Source organism: Tyto alba, unplaced genomic scaffold (assembly GCF_018691265.1).
Source record: "Tyto alba isolate M040663 unplaced genomic scaffold, T.alba_DEE_v4.0 Super-Scaffold_13, whole genome shotgun sequence".
In the NCBI taxonomy this organism is placed as follows: domain Eukaryota; kingdom Metazoa; phylum Chordata; class Aves; order Strigiformes; family Tytonidae; genus Tyto; species Tyto alba.
Window position 1 is genome coordinate 46,206,212 of NW_024881275.1, and position 26,957 is coordinate 46,233,168.

At 41.7% G+C, this 26,957-nt stretch overlaps 2 protein-coding genes across 5 annotated transcripts; both read right to left on the reverse strand.

Annotated features, from left to right (window-relative positions):
• Nucleotides 1-5,177: 5,177 nt before the first annotated feature.
• Nucleotides 5,178-7,628, reverse strand: ATP5ME (ATP synthase membrane subunit e). The gene is made up of 4 exons (XM_032990385.2): nt 7,509-7,628; nt 7,285-7,339; nt 6,871-6,969; nt 5,178-5,310 (listed from the first exon to the last, which is right to left on the reverse strand). The coding sequence occupies exons 1-4, from the start codon at nt 7,542-7,544 to the stop codon at nt 5,285-5,287; spliced, it is 216 nt and encodes a 71-aa protein (XP_032846276.1). The 5' UTR covers nt 7,545-7,628; the 3' UTR covers nt 5,178-5,284.
• Nucleotides 7,629-12,441: 4,813 nt separating this feature from the next.
• TMEM175 (transmembrane protein 175) lies at nt 12,442-25,583 on the reverse strand. 4 transcript variants are annotated; one of them, XM_042787695.1, is made up of 12 exons: nt 25,314-25,583; nt 24,754-24,792; nt 23,513-23,610; nt 22,505-22,639; nt 21,931-21,982; nt 20,653-20,688; nt 19,903-19,935; nt 19,479-19,562; nt 18,634-18,798; nt 17,223-17,301; nt 15,365-15,506; nt 12,442-14,806 (listed from the first exon to the last, which is right to left on the reverse strand). In XM_042787695.1, exons 1-12 carry the CDS (start codon nt 25,482-25,484, stop codon nt 14,143-14,145), a joined length of 1,698 nt encoding a protein of 565 aa, XP_042643629.1. In that variant the 5' UTR covers nt 25,485-25,583; the 3' UTR covers nt 12,442-14,142. The 4 variants fall into 4 exon arrangements, with proteins under 4 accessions (XP_042643629.1, XP_042643630.1, XP_042643631.1 ...); XM_042787696.1 differs by lacking the exon at nt 19,903-19,935; XM_042787697.1 differs by lacking the exon at nt 22,505-22,639 and having other exon boundaries at nt 25,314-25,571.
• Between the last annotated feature and the right edge of the window lie 1,374 nt (nt 25,584-26,957).

The following is a 26,957-nucleotide window of genomic DNA, read 5'->3' on the forward strand; positions in this document are numbered from 1 at the left end:
GGCTGCCCATACCTGTTTGGTAAGTGCCTCACTGAAGGAGGTAATGCATAGAGACCTCCATTCTTGGTTTTGAAGTTGGGGGGGGGGGGGGGGAAGGGGGGTGAGGCGGAATGGAAATTAATATCCCTGTGGGACTGGCAGGAGAGGTCGAGGCAGAATGGAAATTAATATCCCTGTGGGACTGGCAGGAGAGGTTTCTCAGAGAGGAACTCAGGGGCAGAGAGTAAATTTTCCCTCCATGCAGCTTAGCCAACATCTGTTGTCCCAGGTATAAGGCATAGGACAAGTTCACTCACGACAGGACCTCTTTGCTCTGCTACCAAGAAAGAGCATGTGAGTGCCCTTCAGCTGTTCCCTCTGCTGGAGCCTAGCCTGCTGCTGCTGGCAGTGGGTTCTGAGTGGAGGTACCTGACCAGGCACTGCCGAAGATGTGCGAACACATACAAGCTCTCTGCTGCTGGCAGAGCTGTGAGGGTGGCAGTTCCTGCAGAGAAGGAGGGAAAAACTGCCAGGGAGAACATAGACCATGCTCCTGTCTTCAGCCACATCTCACAGATCTGGGAGAAGTGGTCATTGTCTTTTCCCAGCAGGTCGCAGCCTGGCTCCATCTGAAACTGGGAAGTTCAAGAAGCTGGAGCTAGACTAGGAAGTGCTGCTGCCCTCCCAGGAAGGCAGGACAGGAACAACTAAACATCCACTCAGCTCTTCAAAGGAAGAGACAGTATTGAACATCACAGGTGGGGTATGGATCCCAGCTCCACCTTTCAGGCAGATGGGTTGCATGTCTTGACACTCAACGGAGTGGCTTTGACTTTCTGGCAGCTGCAGATCCTGTGTAAGAAAACCTCTGTGAGAACCCAGAGTGCAATGGATCCAAATAAGATTTTGTTGCTATCTGGGCTGAATGTGGCTTGCATCACTTATCACAAACACTTGCAAGAGAAAAATCTTTTCTCTCTGTACCTTTTCCTCTACTTCTTCCACAAAACCTTAAATTGGTGTATGGAGAAGTTTAGGAAAAATATTCAGTAGAGTGAAACTCCCTCTCAAGCAGCAGCAGAGCACTGAGGAATCAGATGAACCTAGTTTCAGCAGAAGAAAAGGTGGCTGCAGTGTTTTCCAGACTACAGAGCAAACATGGGAGATCTTCCCGCTCATACCCTTTGAGACGAAAGGCACTTTTTATTGCTTCCTTCCTCATCTTGTTGTTCTCAGACAGGTGGTCTTGAGTTGACTTTCTGCTTCAGTTTTTACCTTTTTCCAATAAAATGATGCCTTTTTACAGAGCTATCCGCCTCCTCCCTGTTTTCTTCATCCCTTGGCACCTTATACTTGTGTAATGCCACCTGGGGTTGGATGCTCTCTCTTTTCTGCTTTCTCCTCTGCAACTTTCAACAATTTGTGGTTGCTGTTACTTGCTGCTGGGGGTTGCAGTAGCCTCAGGCTCAAGTATCACAGCTCTTTCTCCAATTATCTCAAAATCTATTGTTAAACAAAATTTTCATCAAGTTTGAAGACAAATATTTGGCTTGGTGTGCAGTCATGTGCCCAAGCATTGACCTTACTTATTTCTCAGTCACAGCAGATATTTATCAAAGGCTTATTTAACAAATCTATCCCATTTTTCTCTAGAAGTCTAGTGTTCAGGTTGAGTCATGTGTCATCCTAGAGTTAGGCAAGACAGCAGAACTTCAGCAGCTAGTGCTGCAGAAACCCCTGTGTATGGCCACTGCATTAAGTGTCCTAGAGTGACCTCTTACCACACTGCACCGGCTGGACACTCCTCTGTAAAACGCACTGCATTTACTCACCAAGGACAGGCTCAGCTCTGCTGGGAGGAGCCACGCTGCCCTCGGGGGGAACTAAATCAGTGATAGCATAAACAAACAGTACGGTAGAAGTTAAACGAGGGGAGAGATGAAACTCTCCTCTCTAGCACACTTGACACTTTAACAAGATGGGACAGCAGGAGCAGATGAAGATGAACAAATCAGCAGCAGGCAACAATGGTTGTAGCAACTGGGTTCAGCTCCAGAAACCCAAAGATAAAAGCTGTATCTACCTCTACAGCCAGTCCTCAATGGAACAGCATTGAAGGTATTACAGCCTTAAGTAAATAAGCATCCTGTTATAAACACATTTTGCTCAAGCGCCAAGTCACAGCTGAATCCCAAGTGTTGAGTTTCTGTGGCTTTTCAGTAGCACTTATTTCACATAACCACCATTTGACAGCCTTCAGACTAGAACAAGACAGGTGCTTTTTTTTTTTTTTTTTTAAAAAAAAAAAAGAGAAATAAAAGAAGAAAAAAATTAGCTTTCCATCAATTCATATCTAATTTACAGCTCCTGAAAATAACCATCTTTTGGAAGAATATTGGTTTTTATGTAACATATCCTGTTATCCTGAGAGGTCAGGATATGATGCATTATTTCCATTTTACATAAATAGAATTTTAAATTAATTGTCAGTCTAGATCTTTATTTTTATTAGGATCACCTAATCATTTCAGTACCATGAGGTATACACTCAAGCCAAGAAATAAGTAAAAACCCAATCACAGCAACGTGTAACTGATTTTCCCTTTTTATCCTTGAAAATATCCCACCTTAACCCTTTTTCCCTGCAGTTATATATGTTACACTTCCATTCCAAATCCATGGTTGTTATATTTCATTTCCTTATACTTCATAAGACTGCTTGCTTTTACTAGTTGAGAACATTGTTAAGGATATATTTCTTCCAAAGCATAATTTAGAATAGATTGTATATTTATTAAAAGCAATTAATTTAATAAAACGTGACAATATTTTCTGAGAGACTGCTACCACTTATATTTAGACCTGAAATTACTGCTTCATCTGTATAATCTGCAATGTTAGTAGAAGGAAGCTAGCCATTGTCCAAATAAGAAACCAGACCCCCTGAATCTTTGAGTTACTAGTATCATTTAGTGAGAAAACTAACACAAAACAAGTCACTCAACACCCCAGTCTACAGGGATAGGCTTTCTACATTCTTCTGGAACATCTGGGCTGCATCAAGAGAAGTGTGGCTAGCAAGTTGATAGATGCGATTCTCCCCCTCCACTCTTGTAAGACCCCACCCAGAGTACTGTGTCCAGCTCTGGGGCCCCCAACATAAGGTCATGGACCTACTCAAGCAGGTCCCAGAGGAGGCCACAAAGATGATGAGGGAGCTGGAACACCTCTTGTATGAGGACAGGCTGAGACAGTTGGGGTTGTCCAGCCTGGAAAAGAGAAGGCTCCAGGGAATCTTTATAGCGGTCTTCCTTTACTTTAAAGGGGGCCTACAGGAAAAACGTAGTGATAGGATGAGGGGTAACAGTAAGGCTGGTGAGACATTGGAACAGGCTGCCCAGAAAATTTGTGACTGTCCCCGCCCTGGAAGTGTTCAAGGCCAGGTTGGACGGGGCTTTGAGCAACCTGGTCTAGTGGAAGGTGCCCCTGTCCATGGCAGGGAGGATGGAACTAGATGATCTTTACGCTCCCTTCCAACCCAAACCTTTCTATGATTCTATGATTCGAGGTCTGTACAGCTGTGGAGGTGCCTTAGCAGCTCACATGCTGTTGTGGTTTGAGCTCAGAGGGCAACTGAGCACCACACAGCCACTCACTCATCCCTTCTCTCCCAGCGATGAGAAGGGACAAATAAGCCAGGATTGGGATTTGAGATAGGACCGGGAGGGGAAAATCATCCATTATGGTCATGGGCAAAAGGCAGACTTGTTAGGGGAAGAAAAAGAGAACATACATTTATTACAGACAATAACAACAACACTTGAGTAGGACAGTGAGCAGCATTGCCACATCTTGAGAACACCTTCCCCCCACCCTTCCCTTCTTCCCAGGCTCAGCTCTGCTCCCGATATCTCTACCTCCTCCCCACAGCGGCACAGGGGCAGGGAATGGGGGGTGCAGTCAGTGCTGCCGCTTCTTCCATCTTCAGTGGGGGGAGCTTCTGGAACTTGTTCCCCCTGCTCCATCTCAGTCCCCCTCTCACAGGGGACAGTCCTTCACAAACCCTCTCCGACACAAGTCCCTACCATGGGCTGCAGCATTTCCTTACACTGCTCCAGCATGGGACACCAACTTTCTCCAACTGGAGTCCCTCCCACGGCTGCAGCCCTTTGTAAGCTGCTCTGGCATGAGACACCCCCGCATGCTGCAATCCTCCCAGCGCTAAACTACAACAGCAGGGTCTACTTTTTCCCACAAGACCCCGGCCTTCTTCGTGCACAGCACCTTGATCAGCCAGGCAAAACACCACACAGGCCATATATCAGTTTCTGCTCCACCGTAGATCTTCATGGGTGGCGGGGGGGGGGGGGGAGAGCACCCTGCAGTGTCCCCACAGGATTCTTCCTCCGTTCCTCCACTGACCTTGGTGTTCGTGCAGCTGCAGCAACTCCTCACAAATCCCACTCCTCCTCACCACATCCCTTCTTAGATACGTTATCACAGAGGCGCAGCTGATTGGCTCAGTTTTCCAGAGCTGGAGCTGACTTGGAGCTGGGGGAGCTTCGAGAAGCTTCTCACAGGGGGACACCCCTTGTAGGCACCTCTCCTGCTACCAAAAAAACCCACCACTCACTCAAACCCAGGACACATGCTAAAAGCAGACTTAATTTCACATTAAAGACCATTAATATTTTAAAAGTCACCTGCATAGCCAGTCCCTTCTTATGAGAGAGACTATAATTTTACTGTAACTTGTTCTTAGTTTGGGGAACATTTGTCCATCTGTTAAATCTGAAGAGTTATGTGTTTAGTCAGTACCAACTCCTCATATCTCAGCATGGTTTAACAAATCACAACCAAATTTGACTGCACTGTCAAATGTGAGAACTGTGCAATAATCCACTGTGATAACTGCTGATGAAAGATGACAGCAACTCCCAAGTCAAGCCTATTAACAGGTGCAGGCAGGCAGTGCCACACCAGCCTCCCCCACCTACCCATTCGCATTAAATTGTATCTATTTTCTGATCACAAACATTACCTATGTGTAATAGGTGTATATAGTCACTGGCTGTTGCTGGAGGTGTACAACAGGGTGTTTCAGCTGCAGCAATGGCCAGCTTGTGACAAATGCTTCCTGTTGCATTCTGTAAGTACTTCTGCTGCTGTTCTCTGCAATTCACTCAGAAAATACCAACTGAAGTGTTCCAAGTACTTTATTGATAGAATAGCATACACCAACCGCTGAACAGTTCAGAGCCTAGCCATGTATTTCCATGTCTGAATTCATGATCCAATCTTTTGTTCATTTCAATATGGACTCTTCACTTGCTAGAAGGGAAGAAAAAAACCACACACAATTAGGAATACTAGTCACTCTCATGCAGTACTGAAATATGCAAAGCATTAGCAGGATCAAAGGCTGCATTTAAGTATCCCATTTCTTTCTAGCCAGCTTTTACAATTCCTGCTTCTACCTGTTTAACTGAAGTGTATTTCATTGCTTTGGGGTAAAGGCACTTTCCTGACTTCCTCATTAGTAAATGACAGTTCTCTGAACTGACAATTCAAACAAGCCCAGAAAAAGCTATCATTACAGATACATCTAGTTATCCATCTTTAAAGAACAATCTGCAACTGCATTGCACTGAATGAAGTTTTAACAACTGCCTTTCTAACCCGAAAACCACACCAAAACCACACTAAAACCACTGTTGGGAAAGCAGTCCAGTCATCTATGTGCCACTTTTAAATAGATTAGGCATTCTAAAGAAATAATCACAGAATCTCATTATTAAGTAGACTAGCAACACCATAGTACAGCCTGTATCTCAAAAAATATAAAAAGTTTCAGCTAAATTATAAAACATATAAAAGACACATTTATTTAGTCCATGACCAATAGAGACTATATATTTAAGATGGAGAATCAGCTGTGCAAAATAGCTTTCTTTCTAGTAACTGATATAATTGATCAATTTACATATGTTATTTCATATATGTGTAGCTAATTTAATTTTACAGGGTTTTGGTCAACATTAGTCTTGTTTAGGACAATGCAAATATCACTAATTCCCAGGGAAATAGTTACTAAGTGTGTTGCTGCACCAACAACAGCTTGAGTTATCAATTTTGTTAAAATTCTAAGTCCACCCAATAAAACCTGGGTGAATTCAAGCTAGGGTACACTCTCCTCTGTAAGGCAGGGTGAGAAAACCTGTTAGAAATGCACAGGGGACACAAGAAATAATCCAAAGGACAACGGAAAGCATTCTGCAGGAGGAATACTATAGGGTGGAAGGGAATGAGAAAAAAGAAGTACTAATCCAAATCAATCACCTTCAGCATATTATCTTCACATCAGAGGTACAACAAATGAAGTCAACTTCTAACACTACTCTAGTGGCACCACTTTAAAGTCTGAGTTGCAATTACAAGCAGTTGCCTATGACTTCTGGTTTAGATCATCAGTCACATTTGTGAGATTTCTGTATTGCATGGAGAAAGGGGATCACATGCTTGCTGCATCCAGCTGAATAAAGGACATCTGAGTACAGTTAATACACAGTTCTAGTTACTCCTCATAGAACAACCAGCAACTTTTAGCAGTTTGTTTTCTCAGGAGAAATTCAGATAGCCATTTAATGTGTCCTGTTCAACTGCAAAAGTGTTTTTAACTCTTCCTCTACCGATGTGTGTATTTTGAAGAGCTTGTCAAAAAGCAAAACTATTTACCTTTCACATAACCCTAACCATTAGTCCATGGATCCATGGGGGTCTGCAGCCCACTGGCTGCAAGCCTAAATTTCTCCTGAAAGGACTGCATTAAAACACCTGCAAGCCAGTATGTGCACTCTGCCATGGGATGCATAAATTAAATTGAGTGGCTACCTTCTGCAAGCTCTTTTGCAATCCGCTCAAGCTCCTCACGTTTCTTTTTCTCTTCAGCTTCTATTCTTCTCTCTTCTTCTGCAATAGGCTTTAGGTAATCTGCCATTAAACACTTGCTTTAAGACACAATTTCTAGAACGCGGCACAACGCTCTGTACCGGCTAGTTCACTCAAAAAGGAAGCAAAATCAGTTTCGCTGGCACAAAGGCATATTTCATACGAAGCTGTGCCTTCGAACCAGTGCGAGCCCGCCTCTGACGGCCACAGAGCCAAGGCCCAAGCAGACCCGGCTCCGGCGGGGAGGGGGGAAATGGCGGCTGGGCCCACGACTGCGCCGCCCGCACCGGTCGCCTCAAGGTGCCCTTGTGGGCCGCGCAGGGGAGAGGGAGAGGCCGCCGGGGGCGCCGCACTCACCATATCGCTTCTTGCCGTAGATCATCCCCACCAGCAGGGCCGAGTACCGGGTGAACTGCGGGAGGCAGAAACAAGGACGCGCCCTTCGCTCAGCTCACACGCACCGCCAGGCCAGGCCAGGCCCGGCCCGGCGCCTCCCGCCCGCCCGCCCCGGCCAGTCGCGGCCACCGGCCGCTCCCCCGGCCCAGAGCGTGGCGGTAAACCGAGCCGCCCGCCGCCCTCACCTTGATGAGCGGCGAAACCTGCACCGGCGGGATCATCCTGGCGGCGGCGGCTGCGGCGCGGCACCCGGAAGTGACGCCCACGGGGCGGAAGTCGGTCAGCGCCCCCCCCGCTGGGGCGGAAGCGCGGCGGGGGGCGATGAGCGTTTCGTAAATCGTTTTGGCAGTGAAGCGCGATTTCAGTGTGTGGCCGAACGTCGCCCAGGAAACGGACCGCGCTCATTCCCCCGTGAGAGAAAATGGAGGAGCCGCTGCCGCGGCGGGAGGGGGCGGGCGGGTTTTTCCTCTCCGTCGGAGAGATGCGCGGCAGCCTGCGAGAGTGACACTGGGAGCCTTCAGCGTTGTCATCCTCCCGTGCCGGCACGGGGAGAGCGGGCTGGCAGGCGCGGAGCCCCGCGGCGGCCCGTCGGGCGGCTGCCCCCGCCGCGGCGGCGCGTAGCGGGCTTCGGCCCGGGTGCGTGGTGCGGCGGGCACGCTGCGTCCTGCGGGCGCTGATCCCACGGAACCTGCGTTGACGGCCTTTTGCGTGTTTTACTCGCGGGGCATGAGGCACATTAGCAAAGACTGTGAGGTCTGCTTCTGTGTTTGGTTCTGGAGCCTCGTGAAAATGACGGTGTTACGTGGCGGGCAACCAAGAAATCTGGACTGTGTTTCCTATTCTCTCATAAAATTAAGGAGTCTGAATTTTAGCTGGCTGTTCATCAGTGTCATCATTCTCAAATCCTTGTGTGAAGTTAAATATACTGAGTCGAAGAGTAATGATAGGATTATTAAACTCCCTGGAAGTTAATTGTCTGTGCTATTTCTCTTTAGGTTGCTTGTTGGAAGACTTTAAGTGTGACATTCATTTGTAGTGTCATGAAATATTTTTACTCATTGTATCTCCTCTGTCATTAAGACCTGAAAGTGTTTTCATGGGTGGAACCTTTTCGTTACTTACTTTCAGTAGCAAGAACTCTGAGAGACACTTTGAGCATTATAAATGAGAGGTCACTGCTGCGTGGATATTGTTTTATTTCCAGACACCAGTATCAGTTGTTAATGTCATAGTAATTCACCGCAAAGCTCAATACCAAGTCAGTAACAAACCAGTGAAGTTACTAGTGGCTCAGCAATTGCGTACTCGGCCACTTCTGTCCAATGCATGTCCTGATGAGAGTTTTAAAATCCTTAAATACCCAACAGTGGCATGATTTTAATTAAATGTTATAAATATCCCAAACACAAATCAGCAGTAGTGTTGTTGTCCCACAAGCTGGGTCGTTTACCTGATGTCCAGTACGCAAGTATACACACAGAGTGGAGGTGTTTATTTATTCCATGTTTGGGGAGAGCGGAGTGCTACATGGTAATTCCACAAAGCACACAGAACAAAAGGACATCAGTGTATTTGTACTCTTCAGACTACATAAATACACATTTACTTTAATGACCATTGATTAGTTTCTTATCACTTTGTCCCTTACTAGTTAGCAACATGGTTCATCTTGGTTTAAAGTTAGTGTCTTAATTTTCTTGCACAAACTGAAACAGTGAGGGGGGGCACATCTTCTTGGTCTTAAAGGGAGTTGATGGTTGCATTCTCCCCCCCCCCGGCACCTTCTGGAGCAGGATGTTCCCCTCTTATTAGTCTTTTTAGTGTTAGCTAGACATGCATTGTTTATACAGAGTTAGAGTAACTCACTCCCTTATCTCCTGGTTCCTTCTTTTGACCACGACACTCTCAAATCAGTGATTTACTTGTCATTGTTCTATTTACAAGTTTAGAATGAGCAGAGTAGAAAATTTCCTAGAGACATTAGTATAACTAGAAGTCTTTATGCTGATCTGTGAAGAGAACATACAGACTTGGAAACTGGCACTTGCAGAACTAGAACCCTTCCTGGCATTTCTCCAGATGCTAGCATACCAGTTTTAAAAGCAAATAATTCGAGGTACATCATATATTAGCCAGAATTGTCTTTTCAACTTATTCCTACAAAGAAAGAAGTTGCTAACTGTGATGGTCTTGAATCACTGCATTGCTTATTTTGAAATACAGCTAACTTTATTCAGCATCTAACTGTGTGCCAGCAGCCTGAAATGCCTTCTGATGACCCAGGTTACAAATTCAGTGCTGACTTGGTTTTGTCACTCACATGAATGTGGCTGCTAAATACAAATTACTTTCCAAAAAGGAACTAAGTCCCATATGATAAAAGTTCCAAATTCCTAAGACAGGATAAGAAAAAAGAAGCATGTTTTACACCTTTCTAAAAAAATAAATTCTACAGAAGGTGTGTCTGCAACATCAGATTCTGCTCTTTAGCTAGTGCCTTTAGGAATTAGCACTAACTCATTTTTTTGAGCTTTTGCTTTGCAGAAGTGCTTTACTGAGTTACTGATGGAGCTTGATTTATTCAAAGCAACAAAATGTTTCATTTTGTAGTGATTTTGAGCAATTAATTGAATGGCATCCCTATGCTGTATGTTTAAACGGAAAGCACTACAGCTCTGAGTAAAAATCACCGCTGCTCTTCAATTCATTTGATGATACGCAGGTAGAACAGATGTTCTGGTCTTCCACTACTAATGCAACAGGCAACTCGGACTACAAGTTGTTATGCTACACCATCACATATAGAGAAGAAAAGGAACAATGGCACCACGTAGTTACCTGCAATAAAATCTCAAATTATAAGCATTAAAAGAGATCTGTGTGTTTTCTTCTCACCACAAAAACATTTATCTTTGTGCCCCATTCAATAGTAGCAAACAAACAGGTCACAGTTACCTGACACTGTCCTGAGTAACCCCACAGGTTACCAAGCTGAAGGCTGCAAACCAAGTTCCTACAGTGAATTTAAGCTTTGCACACTAGTCAAGTACCCTCACACTGAAAAATCAAACTGAGCAAGTTCAAAATTCCTAGTGGCTGACTGCATTTTACTGAAAAATCCAATCGTAAGAGCTGCTCTTGGTTTATCAGATGGCAAAACAGCTTTTGCTATCCTCCAAACAAATAGGGAAGTTTGAGGCATCATAAGAAGCATACTGGTAAGTTTTAAGAGAATTACTTGCACTAACTCAGTTGTTTTCAAATAAAATGGAAAAAAGTTGTAAACCATTTACAATGTTTATTGTGATTAAATGCAAATTCTGTGTCTGCAAAGAACTCCAGCTATAACTGTTACTCTTAAGTAAATTAAGAAGCCTGTATGCTTATCATTATTCTCAAGGCTGCAAACTGAAACTGTAACATTCATCAGTCTTTCACAGAATTTTTCAGCTATCACTATTTGTTACAGAAGGTAAAGATGACAGTGCTGCAAGTGGCTGTTACCATCTTTGAATGTCTTGTATGGATTAATCTTGAACATAATCCATTAATAAGGCCATCTGGTCTGAACAAATGAAACAGCCATCACTGTGAAATCACAATTGTGAACCGAGAGACAATGCACTTCTCAAATACCCTCCCATGCATGACCATGTTTTGTCCAACCTGACCAGTTCAGTTTAGGAAGCAGTTGTTCCTGGCTGGCAGGACCAGTACCACAGGCAAAAAACTTCAATGTCTTTGGAAAGGAAGTTTTACTGCAATGTTTTACCTCAATTTTACTTGTTTGCATCCAGGAGATTTTATTTAATTGAAAATAATCTGGCAAAGAAGGCCAGCAGCCTCCTGGACTTACGAAAAGTGCCACTGGCGGGTCAAAGGTGGTGATTGGTGAGAGCATATCCAGCATGCTGTGTCCAGCTCTCTCCTCCCCAGTACTGTAAAGATACGGATATTCTAAAGCGAGTCCAACAAGGGGCGACCAAGAGGATGCAGCATCTGGAGCATTTCTCATACAAGGAGAGACAGAGAGCTGGGACTATGCAGCCTGCAAAAGAAGGATCATGGGAATGTTATCAGTGTTTATGAATACCTCATGGGGAGGAGCAAAGCCTGAGCCAGACTCTTTTTGGTGCACAATGACAGGATGAGAAGCAATGGACATAAACCAAAATACAGGAAATTCCTTTTAAGTGGAAGAAAAAAAAAAAGAATCATTTTTTGTGTTCTAAGGGGCAATTGGACATTCAAACAGGCTGACTTGTTGAGTGGTTGTAGTGTCTGCATCTGTGCAGGTGCTCAGAGTCTGACTGGACACAGACCGTAGTAACCAGCTCTAGCCAACCTTATTTTAAACAGAAGGGTTGGACTAGACAGTCTCCAGAGGTCCCTTCCAACCTCATCCATGTTGTGATTCTGGGATTATCATAATCATTATAAGTGTTTCACTTTAATTTTCTAGAGAGAAAAACCTGTGGTCATTAGGAATTCTGCAAAGAACAGCTAGTTACAGTTAGATCTGGAAATGTTCTTTCTACTTGAGAATCACACAATTCAAATTAATACCTCATTCTGAAATGCAGTTTTTTTCTCCAGAACTTACCAAAACGATCAGAATGATTCTAACCCAACTCTATTTATACAAAACCTCAGGCCAAGTTTGCCCTCAAGTTTAGGTTCTGAAATATTACTACATTTGGTTTGAATAATGATGTCTTGACTACAAGCAAAACAAAAAAAAAAAAATGCTCTTTCTGCAGAACAAATTACTCACATGCAAGTGAGGTAAAAGAAAAAATGCATTAGTTAGCCAATGCAGTTCCTTGTAGTATTTATACGTTCCAGTTCACTGCTCTTCAGAGCATCCCTGTAAACACTGGAATGAAACTCCTTGGCCAGATTCAGTATCAGGTCTCATTTTCTTCAACAGAAGAAGAATCAACATTTCTCTATATCACATTAAAAGCTTTTGGGTGTTTTACACAAAATCACAGAATGATTGAGGTTGGAAGGGACCATGATGATTTTGAAAGAAAAAAGTAAGATGCCCAACATTATTTTAATTGTAGACATCAGATTTATGTTTCACCTGCAGAGAAGAAATAAATGGCTAGAAACTTTTTTTTTTCACTGACTGAAATTTATTACAAATACACATATTCACTGTTTATTATGTGCCTGGTGCACATTAGAAGCAAAACCATGTAGAATCAAAAGTGCTTTTACTGAGTATCAGAAAAACCCTGTGATACACAAACACAGTGTAGAATCCTACTGCAAGTCATTTAACCTCAACCAGGTATAAAACCCTTTGAGTACCTGAACATACTCTCTTAGAAGAAGTATGTAATCCTAACAATTACATACTGGTACCATGGTGCTTCAAACCAAAAGCACAAGTGCTTCCAAGACTGATTTCAATTGAAATGAGATATTTGAATTTGTTTTCACTAACAATTACTCCAGGCATACTTTGCCACAGTATTTTTAAATTTTTTTAAAGAGGAACCACAAAATCCCTCAAATGCCTCAATATGGCATTAAAGTTACCAGGCACTGAGACAGTTCAAACTAATGGCTATGCGAAAAAGGACGTAAAGGCTTCCTGGGCAGCCAGAGGCTAGATGACTTTGCCCACTCTTTCTGTGCAGCAATTGGCAGAGTAAAGCTTAAGCTTATCGAAATGCATATAAGTGTAAAAAAATTCAACATGCCATGGACTGGAACTTCTACAGGGTTAGTTTCTTTTGCTGTCTTGCTGAGACTCAGAAATCTGTGGGATCCCTTAATTAGCCTCTACTTAAGGAAATACTCAACTCCCTTTCCTGATGGGGAACTCTTATATGTGGCAGGAAAGTCTCAAACTCTCTCTGAATATGACATCATGCCTTCAGAATAACAGAAGGATGTTCTTTTCAATAGGCATGGAAAAGACACAGAAGCCCTGAGAAATCCAAACCTTTTTCAGATGAGCAGCTGCTTCAGAACTGAAAACAAATTTACCTCTGGTCCTACAGGTCTTTGAATCTCTTCCACGGGAGATATCAAAGCTAATTCAAACCTTGAGTACACAGCCACATGAATAGTCATTTGTTAAATACATCCTTTTTTAAAAGAGCAGATGCTCCCGAAGAACTGGAGTATGAGTAGCCTGGAAGATTGCATACGGGTCACAACTGCAACTCCCATCTAAACTCATGCTCAGAGCCATTCAAGCACAAGTAGTTTTCAAAACATTATCACAAGTTTGCAACTGTGCAGAAGAGATGTCATAACCATTTTAAAAAAATTGGGGGGGGGGGGGAGGGGGGAGAAGGGGGACCGACAATGACGACGGACGACAACACCAGCATCCCGTATGCACAAATGTTCTACCATGATGTACCATCCAGAAATCCAGAGGTCTCCGTATCTTCCGAGCCTTGTTCCCTATCTTACAGTAGCACAACCAGCTTCTATACCCGTGTTTGGCTGCAATAATGACTGCCATTTGTCAGAAAAAAGGGCACTTTCCTGGGCATCTGTTTGTGCATTTCTTAATTGATCACCGCTATAGTTACATGTCAAGCAGCACTTTTTCAAAAGGGTAACTCTAAAGGAAGGGGAACATGCTTTTCTTTGTATCCCCTATTTACCCATTTTTTTCTCGTTTACAGGTTTTAGAGAAAGGGTCTCAAGCACGACCAGCTAAAATATAAATATGCCCCAGTTACAGCCAACGCAGGCCTTGGTTTAGATCAATATAATCCACACATGAAGATAATATGAGTTAGAAGAACTGAAGTTAAAGTTATAACTTCACATGCACTGTGCAGAAATTTAGGACAGTGTTTCAGTAGGAGACAAACATGCCTCCTCTTCTTCTAACAATACAACCTTCCGTCTGGAGAGAGACATCACAGATTTTATGACAGTTAAAGAAATTCTAACAAAAATGCGCAAGGCAAGAAAAGCAAATGGAATTACAATCTGCATAACATGGAAAATTGCTGTGCTAAATTCACTTAACAAGCATGTTAGAAAGAAGGCTCCAAGGCTTACACATGGGTAGAGAGCCAGCTTGGCAAACATGAAGGCATGCTCCTTGCCACCATATCTAGCAAAAGGATGCAAAGTTTCCCTTTCATGGAGGAGGGCTGTAGTCCATATTGCAAACTGAAATATGCTGGCAAAGAAAGTGATAACACAGCTGACCTGAATGGCTTCTATTTCATTGTGAGACTTCTCTGCAAATTCACTGGTCAGCTGGTAAGCTAGCGGAAGCCCACCAATGAAAGCCAATGACAGTATGTTAAGCAGTCCCATTAATCGTGTAGCTTTTGTTACATAAAGGAAAAGTGAGTGATGGACAAACCACAGGAGACCAATTGTTACAAATGAGCCAAAGTAGGCAAGATAGTTTGGCCCATATTCACTTAAAGCTTCAAGAAGGCTGCCATGAAACTTCTCCTCAACTTCTCTGGGATCAGGGACATTGTCTTCACTGTGGAGAGAAAACTTACTTTACTTTGTGTATTACTGTTATAAAACCACATCTGATGCAACAATGAACTATGTTGCTTTACTCTGTGCAAGTAGGGAACAACAGGCATTCATTCTGTAGTTCTCTAATTTATAACTTAAAAACAGCATTTCAAATAAGAGCTCTGAAAATAAATTAGATCTGAAAGGAATTCTGAAAGTGAGTTTGCATTCCTTTAGGTTAATGTGATAAAGTTGCCACAGTGACTAAACAGCTTTTCTTGATAAAAGCCTTTTATCAGAAAACATGTCTAAGCAAAAAAGGAAGCTTTGTTCTTCAAGATTCCCCACCCCAACATGTATTAAATAGACTGATGATTACTACTGAAATGTAGACATTAGAAATATCTTTTGTTTGTGTTCTGTATCTTTCCAGAACCCCATATTTAAAGTAACCACTGCAGGTTTTAGAAGTCAAAGACAATATTTGGCTATTTTCATTTCCTCAAACATTACATATAATCAAAAGTTAATATTACATTTAACTACACAAAGTGTAAAAGACAACACAAAGCCTTACCATATATCCAAAATGAGCAGGGTTGCTACAATAGCATAGACTCCATCACTGAATGCTTCTACCCGTTCCTTACTCAGAGGCTCACTAAGGTAAAAAGTGAAGGTTTCTAAGCTATGGTGTTCCTCCTCTTCATCTCTCTGACCTGGAAACAAATCCATATGTTTACTGGTGAAAGACAAAATCATGTAGTATAAAACAAAGATAGTTAATACTGTGACCTCCCTTTCTCTTTCTCACCACCCGCCAAAATGTTTCTGTAGAAGGAAGGGTGCCATTCATCCACACAGGCCAGTCACCCCACTTTTTTTTGGCAGCTGTACTCCTCTGTTCATATTGCTTTCAGGACAAGTGCTTCAGGGACAAAAAAGCCCTGTCCTTTTAACTGTATGGCAGACCATTTCCACCAACTGAATAATGACTCAAAGATGTAATTGAACAAAACATTGGAGCCAAACAAATCAGATGCTGTGCTTCAGGAAGCCCTAATAGTAGGTCCTCTATGACATTACGGAGGACTTATACTGCATGGGAGAAAAAACTTGCTGGCACATGGGAGCTGCACTGCGACATTAAAGGGCCTGCTTTAAAATAAATCCGGTCTTTGGTCAAAAGGTGAGGCTCTGGAGCTTTTATAGGAAATGTCAAACACAGCCCTGAAGACTGAACTCTGAACTGCCCAGCTAGCCAAACTGCATCACTTCAGGAGTATAGACTGGAAGAAGAAAAAGCTTACAGCTTCCAGAGAAAGTAAGGAGAGGAACTGAATTAAAAGCAAGTGTAATCACAACTCAGCCAACAGAGCAGTAATTTATGTCAGTCATCTGACGCGGTGAGACATAGAGACATGACCTGACTGCAAACCAGTGCCCCCATTGCAATACGCACAGGCAATATTTGTGTGTGTTTATTCTGTGTCTCTGAGAGCACGGCTTTAGCCATTTCAGAGCACTTCTTCCTCCCTGTCTATTATTGCTGCTACATGGTGGAGTCAAAAGTATATTCTCATTTTCAGTGTACACAGCTGGACTTGTACTAGGCTGAACAGCAGTAGAAGCACAAAGGTGTTATTCTTCTGACTCACCTTGTGAGTATCAACTCCAAAGACATGATCTGTTCAGTGCTTTTGTGGTCACTTTATATTGCACTCCACCTTTTGGCTGAGTAGGTTGCATACCACCTTCTCCTTTATTTTGGCACTGGCAACCGCCTTCTCAACAGAGTTTAAGAGCAGTTCTGGCTTTTGGTGTGGTTTTGCAACTGTCAGTGCTGACACAAGGAGGGGCAGAAAGAACATAAGCAAGGAGTGTGAGGGAAGGAAGCATGGATTCAGGCTGGCTTAAGCCATGTGTGAAAGGACACCTTTAGGTCACAGAAGTTACATTAATGAGATTTAACACCCTAAACAGCTTATTACCCTGAAAAAGTTTGATTGATAGGTGCTCTGCTTGCCAGCTTGAAAATGTGGGACCATACAGTATTGCTGGGAAGAAAGTGATAGAGGCAAATAGCTTGCTTCCTATATTCTTCAATCCCCGTGCTCCCTTTTCAGGAGGGAAAAGGGATAGACTGTCTGCATCCATCATTCATGTACATACTGAGGACAAACCAGAGATATTTTGCACTCAAAAATGATCTTTGAATGTGTTGTGCCTTACATAAATTGAGTCACAAATTAAGGGAAAGCAGGGAGCAATGGAGAAACTGTTTGGAAGCACAGCAATAAACCCCAAAATCACCATGTTCCAATACATAGTGAAATGGCAGTAGAACTAAAATTACTTCATTACAGGCTGTTTGGATAACATGTTGACAACCTACTAATATATTTGAACACACGCCTATGAATATTGTTACTCACCAACAATCTTGATTTTGCACCAGGTAACAAATCGAGTGAGATGAGGAAAAATGATTACGAGCCCAAGAAGTACATAAGACTGTGGAGAGGAAAACGAATACAGTTCAAATTTAATTACCAAAATATAAATTACCTTCCAAGTTTAATATGAAATTATTACTATCAATCTTCAGCTATAAAACCCATTGAGAAAAATAAATCATGACTTTATGACATGGAAAAGGCTCACATGAAATGCACGCACACCTCCTGAATATTGCATGTGCAACCTAATACTGCTTTTTGATAGTTAATTTAGTACCAGTAATAAAGCAAGCTAAAAAAAGAAGGGAAATAATTCTGCTAACAAAAATGCAGTAATGACTTCCTTGGAAGTTCGAGAACTGTCCCACATGATTCTTATGGGTCCCCTCCAACTTGAGATATTCCGTGTTTCTATGATTCTACTACTTGTGTCCCAAAGACACTTCAGGGGGTCATAAGTGGTTGACAGGCTTTGTACAGGTCTAAGCACAACAGTAACTTGGAGACTAATTTCACTTTTACTAATATTAGAACATACACTAGTGAACAAGGGAAGGAGGAAGAGAGAAGTAAGGATGTAAGAGGAAAATGTATTTTCAGTTAAAATTAGACCTTTTTATGTTTGAATTCATAACTGTCCCTTTTATCAACAGCAACCTGATTCCTCCCAAATTTGGGAATTATTTAAATGCTGCTAATTCTCATGGAATCTTTCTTGAAATTCAGTTAAATCCACCTTTTCCTAAAGAACAAGACAGCAAAGGAAGCTCAGGATACATTCAAAAACTAGATTTCATTTCCAAGCTGGGGTTCTGAGAAAGGTAAAAACTATTAACAAGTAGGAGCAACTCACTGCAATCTAATAAAGATGGCAGAGAAGAAGGTTTTAAAAGAACAGGCCTTAGCCAAAAACATTTGTTTTGAGATGCAGGTTGGCTGACTGATATACTTATTCTCCTTGCTCTTAAACCCTGAGTTAGTGCAGCAATTATATTCACTTGTCTTCAGTCTGTGCAATGTGATGCTTATTTCATTAACCTTCCACATTATCTCACCTACTTATGATGAGCAAGATGCTAAGTTACAGTTTAGAAGACATACTTCTAATTAAAAGCAGAATTAAAAAAAATCAGGCAGAGCAAGTAAAGCAAATACTGTAGCAGAATATTCTTTCAAAACTATCCAAACTCATGGATCAAATTACAGATTGGTATTTGTGAACTGAACACCTTCAATGCAAAACAGCAGCTGTGATTACAACACCACAGAACTGACAACTGAGAAAATCTGCATGTTTAACATGGACATCGTTATTTTAATACACAGTCCTAAATACAACTAATATAAACTGCTCTATTAAAGTTTTTGGTTAACTGGGAGAACTTACCAAAGGAATAAAGGAAAAAGAAAAGATGGCTGCTAAAAAGCATAAAACTGGTCCTCTTAGGATAATCTTTAAAATATGACGTTTATAGAAATTCTGGTTCTCAGACAGCTGTATGTGTTGATTCAGTAAGTGTGGGTGATAGAATCCATAAACTACTATCACAGCCTGCAAGGAGAAGAGCATTACTTAAGTTATTACATACAAGTATATGCAGCATTTCAAGTATAAAACTGTAAAACTATAAATCAACAAATTCCAAAACACTTTCAACCTTATTCTTCAGTCTTGCATGGAGGGCTGGTTTTAGAAAGTCTGAGATTTCACTATACCCTGCATGTCAAGATTTTATTCTCCTCCGCAAGAGCTTGTTGTGACCATGGATATTATATGAAGATGAATTAAGACCTCCACAATAAGGAACAGAAAGTGACAAGGCACTACACCAGAAGAAAACCACTGCCATTGGACTGAGGCTGAAAGCCCATGTTCAGTCAGCCATCACTGCATGGCTCAGTAAGAACCTCAGCAGGAAAAGTCAACTGCTATTTCCCCAAGGCATTTTTAAAGAATGGGAAAGTAATTACTAGTCTAATGGGAAAGTAATTACTAGTCTGGGGACTTTATGATCAGCTGATTTTGTTGCATATCATCTTCACAGGACAGTGGCAATGATAACTTTCATCTTATACACAGATACTACATTATCACAACAGGCACAACATTGAAAAAGAATCTATACAAACAAAAAAGGTATTTACCAATTTATACACATAGTTAAGAAACATCATTTTAGTTGTAAAGAAAATCTGTTTGAAAGCGAAAATATAAATGGATAGCTCCAATACCTGTATAAGGCCAATGACAACAGCACAGACACTGAACAGGAAAATGCCAAAAGGTACCTCTGGAAAGGAGGCCATTAAGGAAAACTAGAAAAAAATGCAACTAGATCAAATATTTAAGATGAAATCACTCTTCATTCAATACTGAAACGCAAAAACCTAAATAACACTTTGCATTTCAAAATAATTCCACTAAATGTAATTTCTAACCACAAATACATATAGGAATCCCAACCACAGGCATCTGGAGAGATGGCTTCACTCATGTTGATACTACAATACTTTAACCTCTCTATGTCTCCATAATAACTACAGACTGGCTTGTAGCTCAGCATAAAGTTTAACGGTGTTTTCAGTGGTCAGGATGTTCATAGCTGTGAAAATTCTTGATATTAGGATATGGTTTTTAATCTTTTAATTTCTTTACCTCCATGGCTCCCTGCTGTATTAATTTCTGCAGCTTCATTAGAGGGGGGCAAAAAAAAAAGCAGGGAGTAGTATCAGAGTAACATTAACAACTTTCCAAAAATGTTTTCAGCTTCACAGCAAAGTAAAACATATCTGCTCTTGTTCATAAAGACTGTTTTACTGACCACAGACTTATTCTCTGCAGACTAATATGTACACAGATAAATGCACAGAGAAACAGGTGCCTGACATATAAATCTGTTCTATATGTACAGTAAAAGTCAAGATGCATTTTAAGCATCTGTTTTATTCTACTGATAAAGTGTTCAGCTGCTTTACCTTGTTGAGTAAGTCAAGAGTGATACCAAAAACTCTGTCTAGATTACAAAAGGAAAATGTTCTGTCATCTAAACAGAAGCTTGAAACACAGCTTTACTTCCCTTACAAAATGCAAAATTCTCATCACGCAACTTTGACATTTTTCAATACAGCTGCATTTTAAAAAGAAATCATGGGAAACTATGACTCCATTATTATAATTTTTCTTCTAGAATACCCATTTTCTGCCAGGTTTCTAACATGCAGTAATTGAAGGTTAAAATGTGTCCTCATGAATTTTAAAAAAGTAAGGCTTACCTATTACAACAGATTCAGGGTTTATATTACAATAACACTTTCCTTGGTTTCTAAATACTTTGGTAAAGTCTTGCCAAATAAATAAAAATACCCTGTAATTTAAACATATAATAGATTTTAGAGAGGTACTTACTGTGTATGGTAAGAAAGTTATGATCATCATACAAGCCTAAAAAAGAAAAAAGCATGCTGAAACATGAGGTAAAATAAAAAGCAAGCAATTCCCTCATTCAAAATGTGTCCAGAGAATGCAATACAAACAGATCAAATGCTTATGCTGTGTCATAAAAAAAAAAAAACACATTTCTGAAGTTGCTGAGCCTTGACTGTAACAAACGGCTAGTTCTGTACACATCTTCCATGTTTGCTATCCAAATTGTACAGGCTTATTTTAGAAAACACTACTGTTAATGTTACCAATACCACAGGTAAATATTTTGCTATGGTTCTTAACAGACTTCTTTATAAAGTAACAATGCCAAAAGTACCACACCTCCTAAAGAGGTGTTTCTGATTTGTCAAAAATGTTAATCTCTGATCACAAATATTTCATATATAGAAAAGCCAAATTAAAAAAAAAAACCACCTCAAGAACAAAGAAATGCTCTGCTTTTAAGAATTACATGCCTTAAACTAGTCCTATAACATAATTTCCTGTAGTGTTATCTCATGGAGTTTAAACTCAGCATTTTTATTAACAAAATTAAATTAACTGTGTGGCTGAACACTGCTGGAGAACAGAAATATAAACAATACAGAAAAACACAATGCTCTACCTGAAAGCCAGAATATATTCACTATTGCAGTGTCCTATTACAACTATTAGTAACCAAGATACTACAGAGTGGGTAGTCAATAAAAACCATCCTCAAATAAAATGAAGAATTTTTAAGAGAGAAGATTTAAGCAACTGTAAAGTTCAAAAAAACTGATTTAGAGATTGGTGCCTTAGTGGTACTTTTTGAAAGATCATATAATCTTCTGTTTCAAATAAGCTTCAGAATGAATTTCTGAGCAACTTAGAGAAATGACTGAAAATGTAACTGTACTTCAAACCTACCACTAAGATTTTTTTGCCACAAAAGACACAGCATTTCATTTTCTTACTCCTGAAGAACAAATACTTCAGCTGGACACAGATGAACAAAGTCAAAAGCTTTTGCTGTAGCTGCCTCTTCAGTTCCCTCAGATGAACCTCAAACTAGACTGTTGCAGAGCTTCTTTTAGCTTAATGTAAAACATGTGGAAGTGAAAAGCAAGTTAGTTACCAATCAGCCACTACTCAAGTTCTTGGAAATTTCGCAGTTAGGCTACTTAAATTACTAACTTTTGGATATATATATAACAGACTTAAGAAAAAGTGACCTGTACCTGTGCTACTTAAACATCCAGGATGTCTGACAAGACTCACCAAATTTAGAAGAGCAAGGACATCATCTATAAGCTCTATAACCTGAAACAACCTGTCAAGGCAAGGCAAGATATCATGAACAATCCAGCTCTCAAAAATGTTTTACAACACTGTATACAAATTGTACAGTTATGACATTATAGGGGAGCCTGATTTTCTTTGCTCCAGAATTTATATGAGTAGTCTAGGTGCTACCAAAACTCATTAGCTCAAACATGATAGTAATTTGTTAGAAAAATCTGAAAAGCGAGATATGAACCGTCAGGTTCACTCATGGAGCAGTTATTAAGAACCTCATTTCTATTTGAAGGACAAGTGGCATATGATATATAGCAAAGTGGCTTCCCCCACACACACGTTTTCCTTCCTCTACACCTGAAATTATATATTTATTTTGAGGTAAGCTTCAACATTGTTGTGAAGAAGTGATCCAGATGTCAGTTCTGATCCATCGAGTCACATACCAAAAACCTAACAAGTTGGTGAGCTACAAGTGGATATCATTCCTTGGAAAATGGAAGATATGGGGGTGATTCAGGAGCAGGAGTTGATGATGATTCTGTGGAGGACTTGCCCTTTCATTATAGGATGAAATGCAGCGAAGTCACAGGGCAGGCTGCTGGTTTGCTTTCTCCCACAGCTGTTTTGTTCCAGAATAGCTCTGTCTCTTGACACTTGACACACCCAGAACAGGACAGCCAGCAAAGTCCTGTTAGGGCCGGAGTATTTTCAGAATTTTAAGGCTTAAAATTATTTCCCTTGAAGATAGCATCATTATTATTACACAAAGAAAATAAGCTTTTATTGCAAACTGCTTCACACCTTGTTAATAAAATTCCCGATCCACAGAAATGTCACTTAGAATAAATAGAACCAATCACCCTGCACAAAACCCTAAACTATTCAGAGACTATGCCTCAGCATTTACTTATGCAAGCAAATAAAATCAATGTGATAAAAGCACTCATGTTGACTGTTGAATTACAGGTTGCACACCTCTACTAGAAGTCAGTCAATCCACTTACCTAATGAAAGAATAAAGTAACATTTGTAAATTTCAAAATTCAGACAAACACTGCTCTAATTCCAGTATGATACCTGCATGTCAATTTCTTTTTAATTACCAAGACATGGACAGATGGTGGTGTTCATAGCTCTGCAAAATGCAACATCTGCAACACTGCAATTGATTTTGTGAGAAGCGCTGCTGAGGACTGAGAGAGACAAGTTTTAGGCTAGCAGTACTGTATCAGTTCCTCTATTTCTGTAGCACACAAGTTACAAAAGCGTGCTTTTTCTGCCTAATTAGAAATTTAATTTCACCTGGAATATGAAGTAAAATTTAAGAGTAACTCTTATTTATACTGCTTATTTTTCTCAATATCACCGTGTCAGTGGTACAAGAATACAGTTATTCACTGTTTAGGGTAGCATTTCTTTACAATTAATTTTTTGTATTATCCAACAAAAGACAATTCAGAAATGTATCAGCAAGACAGAAACGTATCAAGCACATGGTTACCTACTGTTCTTTTAAACAATAGCCTTTCTTTAATTTTGGAATTGAACACTGTGCTCTTACCTTACATGAGCTGCCCATGCCACTGTGACTATTAAGAAGGTCATCAAGTAGACTGCAATTTTTGCTAGAAGTAGTTGCTGAACACTTTCACCTAGTTTCTAAAGTGAAAGTAATACCCAGAGACAGAGAAAGGGAAGAGTAAGTTACATGTTACATTGTAAATTATTAGCAATATCAGCAAATGAGGAAGGGCATGTAGTCATATGATACATTTTTAAAAAATGCCTGGCGAGAATGCAGTTCTTTTTCAACAATCTTTTTACTGCCATGCAGAGGAACTGGTTTATTAGACACTTGCAAGTAAGTGGAAATACACAGTTAGTGACATACAATGTACCAACACATCTCTTCAATATGTAAAAGGGCTTCCCAATGTGCTATTTGCCTTGTGATTCATTTAGGCACTCACTCATCATTGTTACTGTGATAATGCATTTCAGAAGAGGGCTGGCCACAAAATGCCTCTTTTATTTTCTTGGCACTGACTTCTGGAGTAGGAGAATCACATAGATTTTCATGTGATGATTGTTAACAGTGAGCAAGGGAGGGCTTACCCACAGTAAATTTTGCATGTACCAGCACGGTGGTTTAAATAGCCTCATGCAGCATATTTGCCATGTTATGGATCACACTTGAGTTTTCTAAACTAAATGAGACAAAATATTTGCATCTAGGTCTGTTTTTAAGAGGAGAAAAATATATTGTGATTAAAAAAACCCCGTAAACTTTCTCAAATGATTAATTGATGTTTCCTAGCATTCTTGTTTCTTTCAGAATTAGTTTATTTTCTGCAGTTTTCTTTTTCCACCTTTGCTTATTGTGATTACATTTTTTATTAACCCGATTTTAAAACCAGCATTCAGCTTGCACTATGCAAGTGACTCCTCTAGGTGATGATGTATTTACCAAAAAGAGCAGATGCTTTCTGAGAGGTGTTTTGGTCTGGTGGGCAATTTATTTTCCATACAAAAGTAACTGGATAAAACCTATGGCCTACAATATACAGTTCATTCAGGCTTTATATCACAACTTCAGCAGATTACACAGATCTTCAGTATTTACATTTTTCACTCCGAGTTCAACAGCTCCTCCCCCTCGGGGAAATTTCTGTTGGCTTTAATGTTACTTAACGGTTCGGGCATTTCAGAAGTCTGGGACTTGAAATGAAGTAGGGTGCTAAATAGGATGTTACACGTACTTGCAAAGACACAACAAACAGCAAATCAAAAGACGTATGATACCTGATCAGGATGTATTTTTGTGTGAGCCACAGGCAAAATCTGAAAACACAAAACCTTATTAGTACACGACACTCTTTTCCTTATTGAGAGCACCATTAAAGTCTAAAAAACTTCAGTTGGTCGTAAATGCACCCGGACCGCGTAGCTGCTAACAGCCTGCCGCTCGGGAAGCCAGAATCACTTTTCAGCCGCACCGGGACTACGCCGTTACCTCCCCACCGCGACCGCGCCCCGCGGGCGGCCCGCCGCTCTGGCCGCCGCACGGCTTGCGCGCTCCGGCACCGGCGCCGACACCTCGCGGTAGCGGGGCTGGGGGGAACCGGCGAGCGCGGCTCTCGGGAGGCGCCGGGCGGGCAAGCGCACGGCCGCAGCCCGTGGAGCCCGGGACCCAGCTGCGGCGGGATCGGGGTTTCCACCTCACGCCGCCCAACGGCGGACCCCGGGCCCGGCCGCCCTGCCCGGGCCTCCCCGCAGCTCCAGCCCGCCCCGAGCCCCGCCGCCCCACCGCGGCCGGCCCGGGACCGCGTCGCACAGGCCCCACGCCGCGGCCGGGCGCTCACCATCACCGTGGCGATGATGGAGAGCAGCGCATCGCTGTAGGCCAGCAGCCGGTGCGACGCCTGCGTGCTGCTCTCCAGCTCCAGACCCCGGCCGCGCGCCGAGGCCGAGGCCGACTCGGGGCCCGCCGGCCCGCCGCCGGTCCCCGGCGCTGCGCCCCGCGGAGCCAACATGGCCCCGCTGCGCTCCGCCGGCGGCAGCGGGGGCGGCCGGTGGGCGGGGCGGGAGCCGCCGGCCTCCGCCGGAGCAGGGCCCTGCTGCGGGGCGGTGGAGGCGTGCCTCCAGGGTCGACGCGCACTGCCGTCGGAAACGGCTAAATACGCACGAGTGGAGGGTGATTTTCCTTGTGTCCGCGACTGTCTGTGTCGGCATCCTGAAATCACGTTGGTGGCTGATGCGGGTGACAGGAGTTGGTGGGCTCCGGGGGAAGAAATAGTGTTACAGGAGTTACGCGCCACCAAAGCTCTTTACAGCTAATGTGTTTATACCGAAGATTTCGCTTGCCAGAGGCGGTAGTGTCTGTAGATTTGCAGCTTTGTTTAAAAATCATATTTAAAAATCTGCATCTGAATTCCAAAGTAAGTTTTTTCCCCCATTTTTTTTTTGTTTGTTTGTTGTGGGTTTTTTGTTTGTTTTCAAACCATTTGGCATTTGTTTTATGTGCTGCCTCCTGTTCTTTGGAGCTGTGAACGGTAGGCTTTTGGTTTATCTTCAGGTTTTTATTCTGTTGGCACATTTAGTCCATATCACAGTGATAGACCATTTGAAATATATACGATTTAAAGCATAACTTGACTGGAAACTGTAGCTGAAGTGATTCAAACACTTGCAAAGTGGATTTACTTCAGAGAATAAGTTGCCTTTTTAAAGTCTTTTGCTGTACATGAAAGAGAATCGGGGCCTTAAAAGAAAACATACCTGAATTTGTGATAGGTTTTTGTCTGGCAGTGTCTTTGTCATCATAAACTTTGCATTTTCAGTTTCTAGAAATGCTTTCCACTAAATAATGGATTTCATATGAGAAAAGCAGAGAAGAGACCAAGAATTCAGATGCCATGTGAAGAATTCAAACTTCAGAGAGGAAAACCACACTCGAGGTGAAAATGTTCTCGATTTGTACAAAGTCCATTCTGAAAATACACCGAGAATGCAGTTTAATTCATAAACAGTTAGAACATCTTACCGACATGAATTAGATATCCAAGATGTTCTAGACTGAAAAACATCATGATACTTCATTCTTGCAGTACGGGATGCTGCTTCCAGTAAACGGTAACTGATTTTCCTCAGTTCCTGTATCAGCTGAAGCTACAATTACAGAAACCAGACCAGAAATACACAGTTGAGTACATGCTACAATCTAATGAATTTCTAATAGACTTTTGGGAAGGAAGCGTTCAGCAGATATGCTAGAACTGCTGTGGAAATCTCTGAAATTTGTAACTAGGAGTTGAAAATAAGAGAATACAATATAGTCAATTGTTTTAAGAACCTGTGACGATCACTCAGCTGTGCTTCAGACTCTGCTCAAGAGAGGTGTTCCTACATCTGGTGGAATTTGGCTCTTCAACAAGTGGGGCCTGCAAGGAAGTGGGTAGATGCTGTAGACCTGCCTATATCCCAGAAATGATCAGCCCAAGGGCATG

What these genes read in the sequence shown, in the direction of transcription:
- ATP5ME (XM_032990385.2), bottom strand. Translation starts at nt 7,544, where the DNA reads ATGATCCCGCCGGTGCAGGTTTCGCCGCTCATCAAG. An exon ending in CTACGGCAAGAAGCGATATG is followed by an intron (nt 6,970 to 7,284) that starts GTGAGTGCGGCG and finishes GTTTAATGGCAG; the next exon opens with ATTACCTAAAGCCTATTGCA. An exon ending in TGCAAAAGAGCTTGCAGAAG is followed by an intron (nt 5,311 to 6,870) that starts GTAGCCACTCAA and finishes CTTCCCTTCTAG; the next exon opens with CAAGTGAAGAGTCCATATTG.
- TMEM175 (XM_042787695.1), bottom strand. Translation starts at nt 25,484, where the DNA reads ATGTTGGCTCCGCGGGGCGCAGCGCCGGGGACCGGCGGCGGGCCGGCG. An exon ending in CAAAAATACATCCTGATCAG is followed by an intron (nt 23,611 to 24,753) that starts GTATCATACGTC and finishes CTTTCACTTTAG; the next exon opens with AAACTAGGTGAAAGTGTTCA. An exon ending in CTTTTTCCTTTATTCCTTTG is followed by an intron (nt 17,302 to 18,633) that starts GTAAGTTCTCCC and finishes TCCTCTCCACAG; the next exon opens with TCTTATGTACTTCTTGGGCT.